This window comes from Artemia sp. Qi Xiang Cuo, chromosome 8, assembly GCF_049724085.1.
Source record: "Artemia sp. Qi Xiang Cuo chromosome 8, ASM4972408v1, whole genome shotgun sequence".
Classification (NCBI taxonomy): domain Eukaryota; kingdom Metazoa; phylum Arthropoda; class Branchiopoda; order Anostraca; family Artemiidae; genus Artemia; species Artemia sp. Qi Xiang Cuo.
Genome location: NC_142801.1, coordinates 21110958 through 21134533, shown reverse-complemented (window position 1 = coordinate 21134533; position 23576 = coordinate 21110958). Strand labels below are relative to the sequence as shown.

The following is a 23576-nucleotide window of genomic DNA, read 5'->3' as shown; positions in this document are numbered from 1 at the left end:
GAATATTTAACAAGTACCATTTTTCCACACCAGCCAAAAAAATAAATTACTCCTAGTATTATTTATAATTAATTGTTACACCTGCATAGCAAATAATGTTAGTTATATCAAGATATAATTATTTAGTGATACTCGAATCTTAACAGAGATAGTACCAAAAGAGTCAACACTGTTCATTTTTCAACACAATAAACAAACATAAAGGACTCAGCTTACTAATTAATATATCAACTGACAACCGAATCACACAGAAAGATCAGAAAGACGAAAAATAATTATTTGAACCAAACACCTATTGAACATTTCACAGAACTTAATATCCAACTCATGAAACTACTACAAATACGCCTCGATAAATGAATGAAACCCTAAATGAACCGAAATTACAATTATGGCTGTTTTAGACTACAACTCTTCCACTTTCCCATTATCTGCTTTAACTTCACTTCTCGAGTGTGTCCGAAAGTAACCATAACTCTAAAAAAAAAGAATTTTAATAATTATAGATACATGAAAATGATTGGGCTTTATACGCTGATTCCAAATACATAAATTTCCTTAGGTTTAATGTCGAGGAGGTATTCTTTCTTTCCATTCACTAATTACCCCTTTTTTTGCAAATACTCGCATATCCCATTTCCCCTTTTTTTTTGCAAAAGGTTAATCAAACATCTCCGATTGTAAAAGCATTAATAAATTTTCCAATTACTAATTACCCTTTTTTTTTATTCAAATCCTAATCACCAATCAAGTTATACTCTGTGGTTTGGGTTAATCACTAAAAAAGGACACTGAACTTTGAAGTTACGCTGAACTTTTGAAATTACGTTATTCTCTGGCAAAGAGTGTAATGACCTGCAAAAATTAACAGAAAAAACTGTTTGGTACGGGGGGCCCAGCAAATTCAATAGATGGTATATACTGTAGTTATCTTCAAATAGGTGATGATCGACCCAAATACATTGTCATTAAGTTTTGCTACGACAGCTGTAAATGCAGTATGTACTTCCGAAATAGGTACGAATGTAAGAGCAGCTATCATTTGGACGGAGACTGCAATTTCATCATCATCTCTATACCTCGTCTGAAGGCCAAAGTTTTGTACTTTCCTGTAGATACTCTGGCTTAAGTGGAAAAAACAACCCTTCACTTCAATGGCTGAAAGCTTTTCCTGGAGGAATTCTACCCGCCCAACTCGAAATCAGATAATACAGATGTTGGACCTCCATGGTGGGACAGAATCTCCTAAGAGGGTCGGAATCTCCTGCGGGGGGAAATCTTCAGGAGGGGAATCTCCTACAGGAGGAAATTTCCGGGGGAATCTCCTATGGGGGGAATATCCGGGGGAAATCTCCTACGAAGGGAAATTTCCGGGGGGGATCTCCTACGGAGGGGGATTTTCGGGGGGGGGGGTTACCGGGGAGAATCTCTGGGGGGAATTTTCTCGGGGGAAAATCTCCTAGACCCGATTTGGATTGCTATTATTTTTCATTTTTTTAATATTTTTCTTCTAGTTCCCTGGCTTGTGGATTTTTATTAATTTATTATCTTTAGGGCTTTTGTCATTTTCTGTTTCTTTAAAAAATTTGTTTACAGTAGTTTGCATTATTAAAGTGACTGATTGATTATTGGATGAAATAAATTTATATTTACCATAAAATGGTAATTTTATTCACAATAAATGGTTATACTATTCTTACTCTTATTTATCCTAGGTACTTGGATATAGTTGTTCAATCTTAATGATGACAGCTCAAAAGCCAGCAAGTCTTTTTTTTGGTGAAGTTAGTGGTCTTACTAGACTTGTTTTTTTCAACTTGTACAACTTATTTGCCTTCATTGGCTCAGTAAATACCTGGCGAGGCCTTTGGAACTTTTATAATATTTACATATTACCAGGTATGTCAATGAATTATTTATCAATTAATTAGTTTTTTTTTAACAAACGAGTTTCAAGATAATGTATTTATAGAACATCAAACTGAACTGAAAATGAGATAGTGAAAGTCGAGTTTCCATAAAGTAGTTAGGATTTAAATTTTTGAATTTTAATCGGAATTAAATTGAAAATTAGAGTTTAAAAGGTATACTCACCGTTGTAATGCCCTAAGTGAATGGGTACATCTTATATTTTCTTAGTTTCACATACGAGGGAAAATAAGGTTTCTAAGCTAGTGTGAATAATTTTTGCTCCAAGATTGAATAATAATGAAAAAACAAAACAACTTGTAGACATTCAAAATATGTAGCTGAATAAGCTAGCCTGAATTTGGTACAGGATGCGTGAAGTAATTTTAGACATCTTTTAAGCTTGTGAAATTTTTTTCTTTTGTCATCTAAAAGACTGCAACAATATTGGCTAGTTGAAGGATGTTAGACAGATTTCGGGCAAGAGGTAGAGAGGCCATTTGACATTTTTGCCCCTTGTCATTTGACAACCTGCAATGACGACGCCCAGTAATGTCAGGTTAGACGGTTTTTGAGCTAGATGTGCTGAGACATTTCTGTCATTTGGCATTTGACATACTGCAATCTTAACTGTTACTCAAAGCTTGTTAGAGAGTTGTTTAATTAGAGCAACTGAGATGATTTTATTATTTGATATTTCGATCATTTATCACTTGAAGCACTGCAAGGATTAGGGCTAATCATATCATATCAGACGGTCATCAAAAACAAGAGAACAACAGGGAATTCTATTCATAAGACAGTGAAGATAATTCTAATGAATATATCGGCCCTGTGTCTAAGGGCCGTCCTCTCCAAAACAAAAATATATAAAAGAAGAAAGACTCACAACAACATGCGACCAATAAAACTAAAATGCGAATTTTTTTTTCAAAAAAGTCCTGGCATATTTACTCCAGCGAATTTCAACTAGGACTGATAAATAAAAAAGGTAAATAAGGTGATTCATCGAAATGAAAGAAAAATAATTAAAGACACTTTCTTATTGCTAATCCTGCCTTTTTGGCAGCTAACCTCAAAGGTCTTTTTGTAACCAGTTCTGTATTAATGTCCACTTTTTTTTTAAAATATTTTGTAACGTCGTTTTAAACTAAATTTGTGTATAGAGCCTTTAGTGAATATTACCTCAAGTCCCTATTTAAGAAAACATTATTATTTATATTAAGCCTTATTTCGATTGCTTCTCGAACTACCTGTTTTATGCCTAAGTCATTGCTAATAGGGTCAGGTTCTTCAAAAATTATTTAGTGGCTAGGATTTTCGAAAGCATGACTGTCTAATTCAGAATCAAAATAAACAGTAGCAATTACCAATTAAATTACCATTTAATAGAAGCTTCGGTAGCACGAATAGATTGCGAGGTTTTAATGACCTTGGTTAACCTCTGTAACAAGTAGGCTACTCAATGTATTCCCAATTCCGTAATTCTTCTTACTAGTAAATTAATGGTCTACCGATGGGTGCACCCCTCTCCGGGTTACTGTCGAATCTTTATGTGGAATATATTGAAAATTGGGCGTTGAACTCGTACTTCTTGAAAAATATCTTTTGGGGACCTTACATGGATGACGTATTTTCACTTTGGAATTATGGGGAAAATGACCTTAGGAATTTTTTAGATCACCTTAATACATAAGATAGAAAGTTAGAGTTTACCTTAGAAACTGAAAGTGCATATATAATCTCATTCCTAGATGTGTCAATTATTGGTGGCTTCGATAATCTCAATTTTACTATTTACAGAAAACCAACACAAAACAATAGATATTTACATTTTATATCAAAACCACCCCCCAGAAGTTAAAATAGCTGCCTTAATCTCTCTCGTTGATCGCGCCCTAGACATTTGCTCTGATTCCCACGTCACAGCATAACTAAAGTTTATCAGGGACATGCTTTTTGGAAATGGGTACCCTATTTTATTTATTAATAACATAATTAACCAGAGACTGAAAAGAGACTCCCGTAAAATCAATGTTAGTTTACCATGTGAGAATCCCGATAAGCCCTCAAACATAATTTACCTCCCTTACATCTCAAAAATAGCTACGAATCTTAAAAAAGTTTGAACACAGAAGAATCTGTATCTAGTATTTACCAATAATTTCAAAATCATAAATTTCCTAAATTCTGGTAAAGATAAAACCCCAGTTACTCGCCAAAGAGGGATCTATCAAATATTCTGCCATTGTGGTAAATACTAAGTAGGTAGAACTCACCAAAATTTAGAGAAACGCCTATAACAGCATAAAGATGATATTACCAAAGCTCTAAATTTGAATATTACTAATGTTTTTTTTTATTCTTTCATAGGCAGCCATGTTTTCAAAAATCCTAGCCACAAAATATTTTTTGAAGAATCTGCCCTTATTAGCAATAAAACAGGTAGTTCGAGAAGCAATTGAAATCAGACTTAATGTTAATAATAATGTTTTCTTAAATAGGGACTTGGGGGAATATTCACTAAGCACTCTATACACAAATTTAATTAAAAAAGACCTTAAAAAATATTTTTTTAAACCAGTAGACATTAATGCAGTACCGGTTACAAAAAGACCCTTGGAGTTAGCTGTCAAAAAGGCAGGATTAGCAATGAGAAAGTGTTTTTAATTATTTTTCTTTCATTTCAATGAATCGTCTTATTTTACCTCTTTTTATTTATCAGTTCTGGTTGAACTTCGCTGGAGTAAGGATGCCAGGACTGTTTTGAAAAAAATAATTACATTGTAGTTTTATTGATTGCCTGTTGTTGTAAGTCTTTCTTCTTTAATATATTTTTGTTTTGTAGAGGACGGCCCTTGGACATAGGGCCGAAATATTGATTCAAATTATCTTCACTGTCTTATGAAAATAATTTCCTATTGTTCTTCTTGTTTTTGATGCTCGTACTGGATAGGCAGTGTGGTCTTCATCATTATTTATATCAGACGGTTTTTGGACTTCATTTACTGAGGCATGTTTGTCATTTGGCATTATTGTCGTTTGACATTGGCAATGATTAACTCCAAATCTTGCAAGAGAGTTTTTAGTAAGAGGAACTGAGATGGTTTAATCACTTGATATTTCTATAATTCGTTATTTGACTTACTGCAATCCTTAAGGGCTACTCAAACCCTATTAGATAGTTTTGCACTGGTGATATTTAGAAATTTTGACATTTGACATTTCTGTCGTTTGGTATTTGAAAACTGGAAGGACTAACGGCTACTCAAAGCTTGTAAGAGATATTTTATCATGAGGAACTGACACGGTTTAGTCACTTGGTATTTCTTTCAATTGTCATTTGACTTAATGTAAGGACTAAGGGCTATTCAGATAATATTAGATGATTTTTGGACAAGAGTTATTTAGAAATTCTTGCCACTTAAAATTTGGTCGTATGGTACTCAATATCTGCAAGGATTAACAACTAATCTAAGCTTAAAAGAGGGATTTTATCAAGACGATTTGAGGCAATTTTGTAATTTAATATTTCCATCATTTTTATTTAACGTACTGCAAGACTTAAGGGCTATTCAAATTCTACTGGACAATTTTTGGACTAGAGATACGGAGACATTTTTCTCCTTTGAAATTTATTTCATTTGTCATTTGAAATGGTGCAAGGAATAAGGGCTAGTGAATTCTGTTACACAATTTTTGGGTATGATACCATTTCACGAACACCACCTTATTACCTTTCTACTTACTACTAGAACACTAACTTTTCCTTAACATTAGTGGCAGAAGTGCAAAGCTTTTAGGAGTGTTTGGAAGACAATGATTTCACAATTACGATATCTACTTCAGGGCGATTAAAAATAGGAGATTACATAGAAGTTACAAATTTGTAAAACTACCAATAGCACTGGCTTCTAAAATACTAATAGAACATAAGCCAAACTATCTTTTATTTTGATGCTTTGCTTTAGGTTTTTCTTATGTTTATTATTGATGAATAAACCCTTTCGTCTTAAGAAAAACTATGTTCAATGGTGACGGTAGTTGTTATATTTCCTTATGGCTCCATAAACAGTGTCAGTGAATAAAGTGAATAAGTTTGAAAATTTTCAAATTTCCAGCTCATTTCAAAAATGCTAAAATGCACTCTTTCTTTTGGTGGATGATCATTGATAAATCAAATACATATAGGATGACTTTCAACTCTCCTGTGGACTATTTTACCCCAAATAGTGCCTGGCAGCTAATATATTTGAACCACCCCTTGGCACTCTTATTTTACAAAGTGTGCATCCCAAGCTGGATTTAGTTAGTTACCAAAAATCTGCACATACATCGGATCTATACCACTGGTACTTTAACAAATCAAATGGCAATTCAACATCTCTTGAAAGTCTCAAATTGAATAAGTGTTTCATCCAATCAATGGTACAACTGTTTGTTCTCCGAATTCTATGAAAATGGCTAAAAAAAAAACAATAAAATTCCCTTAAAAATTCAATAGAAAATTCGTTGCCCAAAGAAAAGTTGTCGTACGCAGCTGTGTTATCCTTACGCGGATTGTTGCTGCATTTAGTTATTAGTAGTATTAGCAAAAAAGTAAATAATTAAGTTTGGGAATAACTTGGCTTCAACAACCTATATTTTTGGAAATTCCAATATTTCCTGTCTTTCATTTTACTGTAGCCATGTATCCCCTAACTTGTGTTCCTTTTAGAAACAGGAAAAGGCTATCACAAAAAATGTCTTCTTAAAAGAAAAAACAGTCTGTACTAATAAAATACCAAATAAACAGGTGATGATTTTAAGAAAAAAAAAAGAGTTTTAAGATTTTTTGTGAGCCTAGTTTATTTTACAATTATTTAACCATATGTTAAAAAGATAAGCTAAGCAAACAAGCAACCTGGTTGACCAGTACTTCGATTGTTTAAAAGTTGCAAACCTGCCTAAATTCTGAGTTTGCTTTTATTTGGCTTGTTTTAACCTTTGCCACCTTCTTCGCATTTCCTGAAGAAATAGCAGTGACTATAGCAAAACAAACAACAACAAAAAACCTACTAGTAGCATCCCCAAGATATTTGTAAGGAGGGCCATAGGGGGTAAACCTGAAAATGATAGCCCCTTAAGACGTTATTGCACATACCTGTGTCTTACGCAATATTATAGCGCACCTGTAACGGTATAGTACACTTACGTAATAGAGAGTGTTTTCTAAGAGATGCAGGTGCAAGTTACGTAATTGAGAGTGTTTACTAAACGAACATGTGTTAACTACTTAAAAAACATAAGGGTGTAGGGGCTTCTTTACTTAACAAAACGAAGCATGTGTTAATTACTTAAGAAACTAAGGGTGTAGGTACTTCTTTACTTTAGGATTTCTTTGGATTTTTTCTAAGATATGCAGGTGCAAGTCACGTAATTGAGAATTTTTTTAACGAAGCATGTGTTAATTACTTAAACAACCTAATGGTGTACAGACTTCTTTACTTTAGGATTTCTTTGGTTGTTACATAATTGGAGTTGAGGGTGACGTAATCTTGCGTGACTTGTTCGATCATATGATTTGGTTCAGTATTATTTCTGTGTCGGAAGGATAACCATCTTCATCTTATTTTAAAAAGTGAACAGGAAGCATTTCAAGAAGACATCTGTTCATGATAAAGCTATCGTAGCATTGAATGCTCTCAAAGAGAAATATTTGAATCATGAAACAACTGCTAATGGCGATTTTATTGGAAACGTATGCATGCATTGTCATGACAGCGAGGAGTTACATTTCTTTGGAGTACCGAAAAATTTGACGGTTACAGAGGTAGATATGCGAGAGTAACATCTCCAGAGAAGTTAATGTTGAGAAACAATACAAACAGAAGACTTTTAGTTGATGACGAAGGCCAACTTCTTAATGCTGGTAACACAATACCACTTGATAAATCTTATCACCTCCTTCCTACTATTACCATTCAACGAAAGGTAAAAAGAAGACAGGTGTACACTTGCAACGTCGTGCAACATATATTATCTAGGTGCTGGAACTTTAAATTATGTAAAAATGATGTGGTGCTTTAATGTGGGGGATTTTAACAACTACCTAGACAGCCATTTTGCAGGACAATTAGAAATAAGTTGAAAAATCCTCTTCAAACAGGTTCAGTGACGTCAGTCGATTACTCCTCCTCCTAGTAGATATTCATTGTATTGATCCCGAGTCAGTTTCTTTTGGGAAGTGAAAGAGTCAACATTAACATTTTTTTACACATGCCCATTATGTTTGTCTACATTGAGCAGCTGCTCGTCCTGTGAGAATTGTACTATTATTGATGACAATAAAGAGAAGTGTAGATTGTGCAATCCATGTAAATTGCAAAGAGAATACGCAGCACAAATTAAAGACTGTAATTCCTGTCTTGAAGAGATTTATGAATCTCATATTAGAGGCTTCCTATGCTCCGATTGTCACTATGATAAACATGATCAATGGGAAAGTACTTACCCTGGCATGATTGCAGTAACCCTAAACATAATTTCAGTTTATCTTTAAGAGACTGGTATCGTCGTGGTTTTAATTTGCTTTCGGAGGAAGAGCTTGGTATACGTTTCAGTTTCTGGACTAATAAGAGATTCTGGTTTTTACGACATCGCTGTGAAGATATCGGCTACTATGATTATAAATCTACTAACTTGTATTTGGATGTTACAGAAAGTGGTTCTCCATATGAGAATTTTGTGTGTGATATTACTTCAAATAAACATATTGAAACACGTGAATTTTATAACATGAATCAAAATAGTATTATTGACTTTACAAAGAAACATGATAAAAATGAATTCACATTATATTGTAGAAAACTTGACCCTGACTTTGCACGCCAAGATGAATAAAAGTTGAAACCTGACGAGCTGCCGCCATTTATCATTAACGATGGCTACCTTTACATGGAGGAAGAAATCTAAGGAACACACAGTTTTGTGCATACAAGTTTTGTTAATAAACAAATTCACAAACATCTTTAAAGGCTTTCACTCTTAGGGGAATGAAATTTATATTGTATAGGTAGGAAAGAGTATGTTCAACTAAAAAGTCGTTCAATCGATTCTATACATACTGAATCACCATACATACTGAGAAATTCACTGTAAGTATATCTGCGACATCGCAAATTGATTATAATATTGCATGAAAACCATAGCTTTTGGTTGATAACACTTTTAATCGCTTCCGATTTTCATAATACCTTTTCCAATTTCCTCAAGAAAATTTTTACTGTGAGGCGTGTAGAAAACATACAGTAGGCCAAAAGGATCATAAAGCTTAATATTTTTTGCTATTTGAAAGATGCATAGCCAATTGCCCGTCTTTACAGTCAAAGGGGTACTATTAACAATGATGAGGATACTTTGAATATGCTTGAAGAAATCCGAGGGTATGCAATAGGATTTATATTTGGAAATATAAGGATCCAAATTGAAAACATTGAATATTTAACTTCTGTTCATGGTTCCGTGTCTAATAGAACACTGCCATCAGGGGTCATTTCCCAATAGGTTTCAATTTTATTTACCGTGATTACTGCAACACTCTCTTCTAATGGTTTGTCAAAGGTATATTCTAAACGTACTGTACCCATTCGGACAATAGTCATATCTTGAGTACCGAACAAATCCAATGCAATAATTTGCAAACATTCACAAACAAATGTTTTTGTAAACATTTATTTGGTTATACCATTTTCAAATAATCGTGAATCTCGATCTAGGGTTTGCATTGTCAATTCATATAAGGTCCTGTAGGATTTATCAAAGGATAAATTTTAAAGTGGAATTCCAATTAATTTACCTACAAGAAATGAAAGTCCAAACATTTCAAATTCATGTGTAGAACTTGTCCTTGATCCACCGTCACTGGCAATTTTTACAAAAACCAAAGCAAGTTTTGAAGGAATTTCACGATTCATAAATGACATAACGGTGTAGGTGCGTGTACCAGTGGTAATATGTCATTGAATCGTGATTGTATTCGGAACGAGTAGTTTGATATTATTTTTACTAGCTTTTAATTTCTCAATTACCAAAGCAAAAAACTCATAACTTGTTTTTCTTGTCGATGAAGTATTGGTGAAGTGAGAGAGACTGCAACAGGTGTAGTGCCAAGTAATTTTTGCAAAATGAAATTGGACGGAGAAAGTTGTAGCTTTATATCAATCTTAACTTAGGAGGCAACCATTGAGATGTGTTAAATACATGATGATTTATTTTCCCAGCCAAGTGTAAATCTTTATTGTTGCATCTCTATTTTTATTGCTAGTGGCAGTGTCCGTTTTACATTCATACTCAATAGCCAAACCTCTCAATAGTTTATAGGACATCGGAATTATCAAAATAAATTATATATAACTTGTAAAATTAGAAAGATTATTGCTTGTGCTCGCCAGCGCGAACTGATAAGTGCTGAAGTGTTTCTCGCTCTCTTTAAACTTTTTTGACTTTGTAGTGATTTCAGTGGCTCGTCTAGGGATCGTGCGCTGGACATGAGATTTTGTCAAACACTTTTTTTTAAATCCTTCCCAAGGCTCCAATCGTGTAGTGTAGAGGACGAAAAATCCGTAGTATCCCGCGCAATATATTTTTTTAGGCTAGGGGTAATGCATAGCGAAACAACCTGGCAAACCAATTGCCGAGAATGTGACCGGAAATTGACGAACGACCCCTGTAAGAGTCCATTCCATGACCAAATTGTCGTGGTCCAAGAGTAGCAGCATAGCAATCCATACCAAGACAAACAAAAGTATTTTTTCTGTTGGCCATCTAGCTGAATGGGTCGTAAATGATATGTAATCACTGCCAAACTTTTTGTTATTGCTATAGGTTCACCCAATTAACTTCTTAATGTTAACTGACAGAGGTCCAAATGAGTGGTGAATGTGTTTGTGGGTGTTTTTTTGTTCAAGAATACGTAGAACCGGGACATTGGTATTACCGTCCCTCGATGTCTCAACAAAGGATGCGTAAAGAAATATACAATTGTCAGATGAGAAGCCAGGTGCATAGTCTGCATAGATAACAAGATCCTTACCGCTGAGCTTTTTTGCTTCAATAATGCGATATTTGAAACCGAGAACCTCGCGTAAATCCTCATTAAGGAAAATTCTTTCATTCCAAAATAGATTGGTAATGTAAATTCTCCTCTGTTCTGTTGAATAGTTGAATGTGAAGCCAACCTTTTTTGACTCGCAACCTTTTTTTTTATAACTTGACATAGCTCATGCATATTGTTCAAGGCCGTATCCAGGGGGGGGGGGGGGTTACCCGGTTTGAACCCCCCCCCACCCGAAATTTTTGACCGAGTCGAAAATAAGTCTAAAATTAGTATAACCTAGATAAAAATCAGTAAAATTAGTCGAAAACTGAGTCAAAAATTAGTAACCCCCCCCCCCGAAAAATTTAAAAATTAGTAACCCCCCCCCCCCGAAAAAAAATCCTGGATCCACTCCTGATATTGTTGTATTCCTCGTTGGGTATGATGGCAAAGGGGTAGTAATCAGAGTCAAAATTTGCATCCAAACCCTCATCGGAGAAGTCAAAAGGTCTAAATTTTATATCAAATGTACGATCCGTTCTTAGGATATCATATTTTTTTTTACAAGAATAAAAACAACAAGAACAACATCATTCCTACCCTCGAATTTGATAGCGGGGGAGAGTTTGGTCAAAAATCGCTTGTTTTAATCAAATCATCATTGAGTGGGTCAGAACTATTGGACATGAATGTTACATAAAAATCATTAGGCATTGTGGACGTCTTCAGTGGCAATCTAAGAATCAACATCAGAGTTGAATTTTAGCCAACGAACAAGCAACTGTCTCATACCCTTGCGAGTTCGACTCTTTAATATATTTTCAATTTGATTTTATTCAAGTGGTTTTAGCTTTTTGCGATTCATAATCGTAAAAAATACCAAGAATCTCCTCATCTTTCATATAATTTAGACTATACGTTAAGGTTTAGTGTCTAAGACTTTTATCACTTCAAAAAGTTCAGTGGACCACAAGTAATTCCCCTTTTCAAAAATATTAATTGTACGATTGATTCAAACTGTATAAACAACATTAAATTTACTTTTCAAAACGTTTTCATTGGAATATTGTTTAAGAAAAATGCGAGATGTGTTGTTACTGTGATGAACTTCAAGAGGGTTAAGACTTCACAGCGATCAATTAGGACGTTGATTATAAATCAACATGATTCCATTTAAATCTTGAATAGAAGCAGCAGTATTTTTAAATGTGCAATATCTCGAGATTCAAAGTCATATTGTTCTTATCAAACGTTCATCCATGCCACCTTTATCGGAATGTGACTATGATAGAGTGTTGTATCGTGCAAACTTTATTTTAAAGCAAACGTTTTTACATTTGGATTAAAAAACTCACTACCCCGATCTGTTTGAATTTTCCTAAAAGAATCTTGTTTAAAGATAAATTCAAGGCCTCTAGCAACTTCATCGCTTATTTTTGAACGCAATGGAACGGCATATGCATAGCGACTAAAACACTGATTGCAAGTACAATATACTTATAAGGGCCATTGTGACGTCTTTGAATCTCGTTTAGAGTCAAAACATCTGCTTGTAATAAATGCAAGGGGAAAAGGCTTTAGTTTTTCGATAATGATTACCGTGAACTCTATGATTTTGATAAATATTGTAACTGGGTTTATTCTGTAAATACTCTGTCGTCAACTTCTTTTGAACTTTGGTGACTCTGAAAAGTGTTTCAAAACTTGAGCCATTTTAAACGTAAACGCAGTGTGAAGCGTCCGCTACCCATTTGCATAGCCTACTAATAGGTCATAAACTGAGTTTAAGACGTTGTCGTTTGATCCCTTTTAAATCATCGCCCTCACTTGGCATGCTTCCCAAAATGATTCAAAAACATCTTTTGATATTTTTTCATATTCCCCTAATCGTTTAAAAACGTGTTTATTCCCAGTAAGACTTTGAAAAATTTGATGACTTAAAAAATTTATACAAATGACTATCAAATGATTCAAGTCTTTTACGATTTGTAGCCATATCATATGCCAAATCAATTAAATTGTAACTCTTGATATTGATTAGAACTTCATTTTCTTATCATCCATTTGGGTATTTTCACTTTCGGCGAGATAAGTCAAGAGTCTTGTACTTTGTTCACGATATGAATGAGGCAATAGACCTACAAAACTTGATGACACTTTAGATAAATCTTCTTCTTCCTGTTTTGGTGGTGGTTCTTGCGGTTAATTTTCAGAACTTTGAGTTTGATTAATGGCATTTACTCTTAGCGGTATTTCACGGTAGGGTTTATGCCTATCGCCCCGGCGACGGGAATTTTGAAGCAAATTTAATTTTCCGCTGTCGACAATTGTCTCATTGTTAATAAATTTATAAAAATTATCTTCAAAGTGCTCTTTTGGTGAAACAGCGAGTTCTATTGCCGTTAATTTATGGGTTTAGCCATCTTGAGAATAGTGTTTACAAGTCCCGTTATTGTGGGTGGTAACAAAGAAAAGAAAGTACCACGCGCTTGAACAAGCCGTTTTCTTTTAAGATATTTTCCTTTATTGTTGCAAGATACGGCAAGTAAAAATGAACGCTGTTGCTTTGTCCGTTGCTTAACTACTTCTGGCAGTTAAACATTGCCTTTAGTTAAATTTAAACGAAGCTAAGATAGGAGATTAATGAATTCATTGTCAATGCCATGTTTGAGTTTAGCCGTCCTAAACCGCAGTTTTGAATTACAGAGGACATAAATAAATGTCTGTTTTCATGTAGTTTCTTCAGTGTCATGAGGCTAAATAATGACCTTTTTACTATTCACGGGCAGATATAGGGTAATTTCATCGTCAAAAACATCAATGACGTCACGTAAATTGTCAGGCGTGTTTCGATTGGGATCCAATAGAATGTAACCATAAGTTTTAATCGTAGCTTGATTGTATGGCGAAAGTAAAAATTTGGGTTCACCGTGACATATTTGCTGGTTTAAAGTTATAAGAGAACTTTAATCATGAACAGCCCTATAGATGACATAGTAAGTAAAAGTCAAAGTAAGTGTTCCCATGCATTTATTCTGATGAAATATGCTGTAGAGAACAACGTTTACGGAAATTTTTTGTGATGAGACCGGACCGTGAATGACTGTAACATCTCCTTAGACCATTCTTCAAGGGATTAAGCTAAATCATCAATAATCAACCACGAGTCTGGTTTAATTTTATTAAGCACTTCAAGTCCCCGTGTAAATTTTATGTCTGGTACAACAGTCTTTATTTTATTATCGGATTCTTGCCACATACTATAGTAATAATAGCTGTTTTCGGGTTTTCTAAAAATATTTAGTAACGATTTTGAATTATTTTCGTTAAAAGTTTAGTTTTGTCAGACATTGAAGGTCCACAACGAAATAATTTGAATGGAGTTTCAAACTTATATATGGTCTCTCAATGTAAAAATATAACTGACCGAAGACAACCTCAATCTGTTGAATAAATACTCAAAAATTGAATACATGGTTTCTTTAATGCACAGGTAAAGGCACTACATATTTACATGATATATATTTAAATAAATCATCCGTTTTGAATTAAAATACACTTAAAATGCGCTTAGAAAAGGGTTGGATCCCTTCTGAGGATGTGGCGGCCAGAACAGCGGCCGAAATACGTGGTACCAGCTTTGGCGAGGCGGTGTGATGATGGTAAATTCATATAATAATATTAAGCAATTTTCAAAGCATTGATTCCGCCTTCTGCAAAAAATAAATATAAATAAATAAAAACATATAAAAAGTCTAGAAAAACGCTGCTGAACTGGAAACTGTCGGGGGATAGAGATTGAGAAAAAGAACGGGCCCTCCTCCCACCAACTATTGAGTTTTTTCCAGACCTTGACGCCGTCTGTACCCTAGGGATAGAGATTGAGAAAAAGAACGGGCCCTCCTCCCACCAACTATTGAGTTTTTTCCAGACCTTGACGCCGTCTGTACTCATACGTCGCGATCTGAATTAAGGTAATGAGCGTGTGGTAGTACTTTCGCACCGTCCGCACGCACAAGGACTTTTTCCAGTATGGCCAACATGGCATTATTCTCAACTCGAACTGTATAGTTTTTAAATTTTATAGAGAAATGACACTCTCTCTTTGAATTAAATTATTCTCTACATAGTTCCTATAAACACACATATCGAAATTTTCCTTTACATAGTGCAAAGACACTCCTTTGCAGACATTTTTGATATCCTCATTGTGCGTTTGTACAGCCTACCCATTCAGACCTGCAAGCACACCTTGGGATATGAAGTCACTCCCCGTCTCGGATTTTAAAAATTCAAACTTATTTGGGGCCTGACGCTTCACTACCTCCGGATAAATTGACTCATCGGAGTTGGTGTAGTCTATTCGAGAGCTAATATACTTACCATTTTTAAAATCGTCCAACAGATTGTTGTTTTTAACTTTTAACAATATTAAATCTGTATACGCATTATAAACTTGAGAACGTTTTCCTCCCCCGGATATTGAAGCTTAAACACATTGTATTTAAAGTCCAACATGAGTTTTTTTTTAATTTCTAATATGGCACTGCAAGCGGCAATGTTTTTTTTTAAATTACGCTTATCTTTTTCTATTTAAAATTGACCATATTGGAGTCTATGATCCTGAACGATGTGAAATTGAGATCTGCAATGATTCGGGCATATTTTTTTGGTTCGGTCACAACGACTCCTATTAAATACACTCTCACACATCTTAAAGAAGGCTGAATTTAAAACAAGTTTAAAGATGTCCTTTTCAATGTTCGTTTTGCCTCAGATAGTTTACTGACAAAGGTGTCAAGATACGCCTTCATATATGTCTTTTGACTGAACAGTAGGGCTTTATGAATCTTTTTGACCTTAAAACCATTGCCAGCATCCACCGCAAAAGAATGTAATGTACAATGATTTTCTGTTTTGTATGAACTTCGGCAATAAGCTTTTTTTGAAGGTGTCCTGTGCATACCCCCATCCTCACACCCTCACCGATTCAAGAAGTTCCATTGGTTTTTCACCATAAATTTTGAAAAACTGTCCTCGTGATCCATTCTCATCATCAGTGTAAATGTCGGTGAAATTTGGAACAGAAGGATTGTCCAGCCATTTGTAATTTCCAAACGGCAAAGAGAAGTGCCGACATATAAAGGGAGTTTATTTCAGGGAAAACCGTATTCGACTTTTCACCGGTGCTTTGTTCAGTCGGATCGGTTTCCAGGCTATGATCCCCGTGGAAACATACACCCCCTACCGCATGGATCTCTTTACGATCAAGTGCTGATCCACATGAGTAATAAGACCTATGTTTTCATTGCTGAATTCAAGAATTAAATCCATCACCAGCTGAGGAGTTGAAAAAAGTAACGCAAATCCCACCCAAGTTTCTCGTAAATTTTGTCCTTGTTTTACAGACGATATCCAACAACGTCAGTACATCACTCGCCAGGTTCATTTTACAGTAATCTTCCCCATCTTTACTCCCTCCCTTGGCCAAAACTTTTTTAGCCAATTCATAGTTACCAGGGGTGCATTGATGAACCTGAAGTGTATCATAAAACGCTTCAACGAGTGGCAATTTTTCTTCATGTAGCCTCGAGGTGGAGCTATAGTACTCGTACGGGTATATGCCCTTACACGTTAATATATCACACATTTCAACATCTGCAAAGTGCTGTCTAAGGAGAGGGAGGCTATTAAAATCATCACTTTTCTGTACTTGAATGAGTAAACTTAGAGATTGGGAGAAGTAACTATAAGAATCTAAAACTAGGATTTTATTCAAGTACGTCTTACTGTTTTCATGTGTTTCCCAATTGAATTCTAAGAGCAGCAATTTCTCAGATGATTTGGGCATGATGTTATATGAAAAATACCCTTCTACCCATGCGCCATCTTCAACTTCGCCTTTCTGCAAACGTACCAACGCTGGTAATATGGATTTCAAATCATAGTTGGAATTGTGCATGTAAACTGGTAATAAATATTGCTGCTTAATGTTTAAAAAACAAGATTTATGTGCCAAAAGTTAATCCCTTCCCAATAACATACGATTGATTAAATGATCGTTGTCGCAAACTGACATTTCTCCTCTGCCCTTAACGAATTTCCCCTTGCAAACCTAACACGGTTCTTTATTTTAATTGACAACTCGTCTTCTGGTGATAGAGTCATTGCATTATTTACGTTGCACAGCCGTGAAATTGACTTATTAGCTGTTTAAATAAGTGCAATCATAGATGAGCCTGCACAATCTTCCCCACCCAGTATTTCAAAAATGATATTACTCGGGTCTCTTTGAGCATGCCCATAAGAGACTGCGATAGCTTCATTTTCTTTAACACGATTCAAGTTTGATGGATCTCACCCATCCATGAGTTTGGCTTCGATGTCTAATTACACCTAGTCGCTCTGCAGGAGCGAATTCTATAAATGTTTGAACCGCCAGATGGCATTGTAACACTGAAACCCCAATCTTTAAATGTTCGTTAGCCCTCTCAAAAATATCTATCCCCTTAAGTGTTACAGGATATTGCCCCTTTAAACAATCAAAATCGAGTTTAGGAAACCCTTCCTTCACCCCACCTCCATTAACTGCCAGATAATTCAAACGCGTCTTAGTGGCACCATATCTTAAGGGTTTTTCGCCTGCCAAGAGGACTGAATAATTGAAGCACTGAAGCCCTGTTTCAAAATGAAAGCATTGAACACCTCTACAACCCATTAAATCTGCATTATATTTTGCAACTCCTTCCCCCTCCCATATCTTAATTCCTTTTTAAATTTAGTTATATTTTAATCTATACTTTCTATAATAAAAACTATTCACCCACTCACATTTTCATTATGACTCTCAACTCTATTCACAATACTTCCCACGCAATCTGAAAAAACGCCCTCAAAATTATGTAAGGGCGAGAGAAGAGTCTGCATCTCCATTTACAGGTAATGCAAGTACATCTCACCTGTCTTTTCATGAAAAAATATTTTTTGAGCGATGGATGCTTTCACACAGTCTCACCCTCCCGCCTACCGAATTTGTCGTTCAAAAAGCGCCGGAATCTTGCTGGCATACGATTTGCTATTTCCAGTGGACCCGTATGGATCATATCACCTGCAAGAGTATTGAAGGTGTCCCTAAACTCAGCTTCAAAGGCATAGATATTGCCCAAAGCGGTATCAGCTAGATAAAATTCAGGTAAAACAGGGGGTGAACCGCTTCCACTTTGTCCTACTCCCCCTCACCACTGTATCTTTGTGGAGCAGGAACTTTCTCGACCTCACTTGTTGGTCAACCCATTCATAGTTATTATCGAGGCAGAGATCCAACACAAACGTATCTAAATCAGACGTAAGAGGATCTACAGTAATCGAGTTCACGTCCGCACTATAGTCCTCCTCATGTTCACTATTCTCTGGGGGCCTGTTCCAACTCCATTAACGATTCAATGTCCTCATAGAGGTTTCGGGCCTCTTGAGATGTTGGTATGTGATTCTAAAAATAATTAGCCCATTGAAACACTTTTGATTTCATCCTGTGGAACAATTTATTTTAGGCTGAAATACAAAACAATATTAGTCTGAAAATTTCGTGAGAGGGCAATGTGACTGTTCGGATGTATTGAGACCAAACAACCAACTAAAGGTTTAATGATGAGAAATTATTCCATACATGGACCCCCAAAGTGATCCTTCAGATTTGTAGAACACACACTACGAGCTATAAATTTAAGACCAGAATTTACCCCATAAATGTGGAGTATGTTTCCACCTCCCGCTTTAAGTTTCAGCTATTATAATCTTCTAAAGAGTCTTAAGAACTTACGGAGGGGAGGTTGTGTCCATTGTCGGGAGATCTTCACCGAAGAAATCCGTCAGCAGCTGCTTGATCAAAGCTAGAATTTCCGGCAGAATCTGAAAAAAAATAAGAATACATACTCCCTTGAAGTATTTACGATTTTAAAATATTGTGTTAGATATTTTTTTTCAACCCTCCTCAAAACTATCGGCAGGACCCCTATACATTAGCTTAAAAAAAACAGTAAGTTTTTACTACCCCTAATAAATAAGCTTTATTAAAGAATATCAAAGAATTTTACTTGCATCAAAATCAGCATCTTGCATGGCGTTCTACTCATACTGGAGGGCCAAAAGGGGCATATTCTCACTTCTTATGGAGGGTGCAGGTCTTGAAGGCCCGGCAACTTCACTATCTTGCTTGCTGAGGGTAACATTATCCTTCTTTTGCTGTGGGGGGATGGATCAGCTGGCATTCTTGCCATGGGGTTGGAGGGGGCAGATGGGCCCGAATCTATGCCCTGCGTAAGTGAACCAACTCTCGTCCTCGCCTTGTTTTGAGGTGAAGCTTATTGGTCTGAATGTTCTTTAAAAATGAATAAAATCTTAGGTTTCCATCTTTAAAATAAACAAAATCTTATTTTTCTATGAAATAAATGGGTTAAAATCATAGTTTCCCGTTAAATTTGCTTCTAGTAGATCACACCCTCTGCCCTCATACCCATGGTGCCTGCTTACTTTCCCCCATATTTAACATTGTCTAGTATTTAAGCTTAGAAGTGCTTTTCTCAAATCAGAGATTGGGAGCATTGACATGACACGATACATTTTCTTTGAACAAAGTATTAAAATAGTGTGATTTAGATTGCATATGATTGGCTCTTTCCTGTAACTAAGTTTAAAAAAAATTCCGCAAAATAGGTTTTTAAAGAAAATTAAATAATTTCTCATAACCAAAATGACCGAAAATAGAATCAAATAATCTACCTAAAAGAATGTGACTCATGTTAATAATAACTAAATATGAAAAAACGGGCATATTTTGACAGAAAACATTGTTCTGAATGAGTATTTTAGACCCTAAGTGTTTTTTCTTATCCCGTGATTAAATGTTTTGCTTTTATTCTCCTTATAATAAGCAATAGTAAAAAGAAAGCAGTCTATTATTCACAATTGAGCTCTTTAATCCAAGTACGTTTAAATGCAGTTGAAGAAAATTATGACAAAAGAATAAATTCGAGTTTAATAAATCACCCCCTTTGCCTTCATAACCCTGGTGCCTGCTTACTTCCCCCCTTCATTATCATTTTCTAGCATTTAAGCTTAAAAGCGTTTCACGAGAAACAGAGATTGGGAGCACTGACTTGACACGATAAATTTTATTTGAACTAAGCATAAAGACAGCGTGATTTAGATTGCATAGGATTGGCTCTTTCCTCTAGTTAATTAAAAAAAAATTCCGAAAAACAAGTTTTTCAAAGAAAAGTAAAGGCCATTTTAAACTTAAGCTCAGCAGTTACAAATACCTTTTTAAATTCAAAGTTAAAGCGACCAGAAATTACTTTTAAAGAATAAATAAAACCCGAAACGAAGAGAAATTAAGTAAACAATCATAGCAAAAAACATACAACAAGTAAAAATATAAATGAATAAATAGAACTTAAGGCGAGTAATGTTTAGATTGAATATGATAATCAAGCTTAAAACGAAAAAAAATACTTTCCTATTGAAGTATAAATGAACCTAAAACAAACAGAAATTAAATAAACAACCAATGCAAACAAACATACAATAAATAATAATGTAAATTAATAAACAAATCTTAAAACGAATGAAACTTAAATTGAAAATGCAAATCAAGCTTGAAACAAACTTCTCTCACTCTAAAATTCTAAAACCTACTGCGTCATTGGCGCTTTACTGAAAACCAATTTTATGACAAATATTTTCTTTTGTGCTTAATATTGAAAATAAACATTAAAACTATAGTAACATTTTAAACTGATGAGCTTTCAGCAAATAATATCATTATACATCAAACATTCAGTTTAATTTATTAGCTCTTTTTAAAGTTGTTCAAGACAAATATAGTTTCACTATAAACAAGTGTTTGGATACTGCCTCCCTCCTTAACTGTAAATAAAACCCAAGAGCCTACTGCGTCATTGGCGCTTAACTGAAAACAAATTATATTACAAATGCTTTCTTTTCCAATTCTTACAGCATTGAAAATAAAAATAAAATTAAAGTGAAATAAATTCTTGAACGGATGGATCTTTCAACAATAAATATCATTTTACATCAAATATCCAATTTGATGTTGTTTATACTTTCCAAGACTGTTCATGACACATATAGTTTTCAGTAAAGCACCAATGACGCAATAGGTTTTAGACTTTTACAGTGAGAGAAGGAGGTGATACCCAATCTCTTGTTTATAGTGACTTTTGTTCGTTTCAAGCTTGACCTGCATATTCAATTTAAGTTTCAATGGTTTTAAGATTTATTTATTAATTTACATGATTATCTATTGTATGTTTGTTTGCATTGATTGTTTATTTAATTTCTGTTCGTTTTAAGTTTCATTTATACTTCAATAGGAAAATATTTTTTATTCGTTTTAAGCTTGATATTCATATTCAATCTAAGTATTACTCGCTTTAAGATCTATTTATTCATTTATATTATTACTTGTTGTATGTTTTTTTGCTACGATTGTTTATTTAATTTCTGTTTGTTTTTGGTTTCATTTATCCTTTAATAGTAATTTCTGGTCGTTTTGAGTTTGAATTTTAACAGGTATTTGTATATGCTGGGCTTAACTTTAAAATGGCCATTACTTTTCTTTAAAAAACTTTTTTTTGAAAGTTTTTTTTAATTAACTTTTTTTTTCGTTTTTGATTGCAAGAAATTTCAAGTTTTTTAAAATTACTTATTTCAAAATCAAACTTAAAAAAAAAATAAAATGTTCATCAAAGTATCAAAATTGGTATCAAAGTAACAATATCAAAGTGAAAAAATGGGTTTGTGTCAACCTCAGAGTTTTTATTATGTGATGTTTGTACTATTTTTAACAAAATGGCTATCTAAAAATTTTTATCGGATGGTTTTTGAGAAAAAGGGCTTGGGGGGGGGTCTAATTAACCTTCGGTCTCTTTTGACTATTTAAAAGTGAACTAGAACTTTCTATTTTCAATCAAATGAGCCCTCTCTGAAGTTTATACGAGCATCCCTTCTATAAGAAGCATATATATCCCCAGAGTATAACTTACAACGCCTGCCCCCGGGCCCTGGGGGATTGAGTCAACCCCGGAGTTTTAATATCTGATGGTTGAACTATTTTTAACAAAATAGTCACTTCAAATTTTTATCGGATGGGTTTATCAATCCGAGAAACCCAAAGGCATGGAGGGCGGGAGGGGATAGTTGCCCTCCGATCTTTTTTCACTCTGAAAAAATGAACTACAATTTTTAATTTCCATCTAAATGAACCCTCTCTGAAGTTTGTACGAGCACTCCTTTCGTAAGAACCACATACGGCCCCAGGACAGAGCTTACTATTCCTGGCCCCCGGGCTCTGAGGGGATGTGTCGATACCGGAGTTTTTGTTATCTCACCTTTGAACTATTTTAAAAAAATGGCTCTTTCAAAGTCCTTATCGGATGGGTTTGAGGAAAATAGGGGTTGGAGAGGGGGGCTATTTGTTCTTCGGTCTCTTTTGAATCTTAAAATGAGAACGAGAACTTTCAACTTCCAATCAAAGAAGCCCTCTCCGAAGTTTATAAGAGCATTCCTTCCATAAGAAACATATATGCCCCCAGAGATATACTTACAACGCCTGCACCGGGCCCTGGGGGTTGTGTCGACACAGAAGCTTTTCTTATCTGACCTTTGAACTATTTTTAACGAAATTGCCATACGTAAAAGAGTTTTGTTATATGATCTTTGAACTATTTTTAACAAAAAGGAAACCTCATATATTTTTTTTATGTATTTGGGGAAAAGGGCTTGGGATGGTGGCTTGTTGCCCTCCGATCACTTTTGACTCTTAAAAAAGGCACTAGAACTCATGATCTCCAATCGAATGACCCCCTTTTGAAGTTTATACGACGACCTCTTCTATATGAAGTTTCTCTGGGAAAAAATAAATAGAGTGTGGGGGGAGGCTAGCTGCCCTCCAATCACTTTTGACTCTTATAAAGTGAATTACAACTTTCAATTTCCAATCAAATGAGCCCTCTATAAAGTTTATACGAGCATCCCTTCCATAACAACCATATATGCCCCCAGGACATAACTTACAACGCCTACCTGGGGGCTGTGTAGACACCGAAGTTTTTGTTATCTGAACTTTGAACTATTTTTAACAAAAGGTGTACATCAAAATTTCTATCTGATGCATTTTGGGGGTGGAGGGGGGGGGGGGGCTAGTTGCCCTCCGATGTCTTTTGACTCTTAAAAAGTTAAAAAGAACTTTTAATTTCCAATCAAATGATCCCTCTCTGAAGTTTATACGAGCATCCCTTCCATAAAACTATTTATACCCCCAGAGCATTACACATAACACCGGCCTCCAGGCCCTGGAGGGTTGCGTCGACACATGAATTTTTCTTATCTGACCTTTGAACTTCATTTAATGAAATGGTTATTATAAAAATTTTATGGGATGGGCTTGAGGAAAAAATATTGTTTGGGAGGGGGGGGTGGTTGCCCTCGGAAATTCTTTGAATCTTAAAAATCGAACTAGAAATTTCTATTTCCAATCAAATGAGCCCTCTCTGAAGTTTATACAAGCATCCCT

The 23576-nt window shown here is 35.0% G+C and overlaps 1 protein-coding gene across 3 annotated transcripts in view; it reads left to right on the top strand.

Annotated features, from left to right (window-relative positions):
- Positions 1 to 23576, top strand: part of LOC148949236 (uncharacterized) — a 137139-nt gene that overhangs the window by 94000 nt on the left and 19563 nt on the right. For all 3 annotated transcript variants that reach the window (XM_089092884.1, XM_089092882.1, XM_089092885.1), the window contains one exon: positions 1716 to 1899. In XM_089092884.1, coding sequence (XP_088949010.1) covers positions 1716 to 1899 — 184 coding nt within the window. The remainder of the gene's footprint in view (positions 1 to 1715; positions 1900 to 23576) is intronic.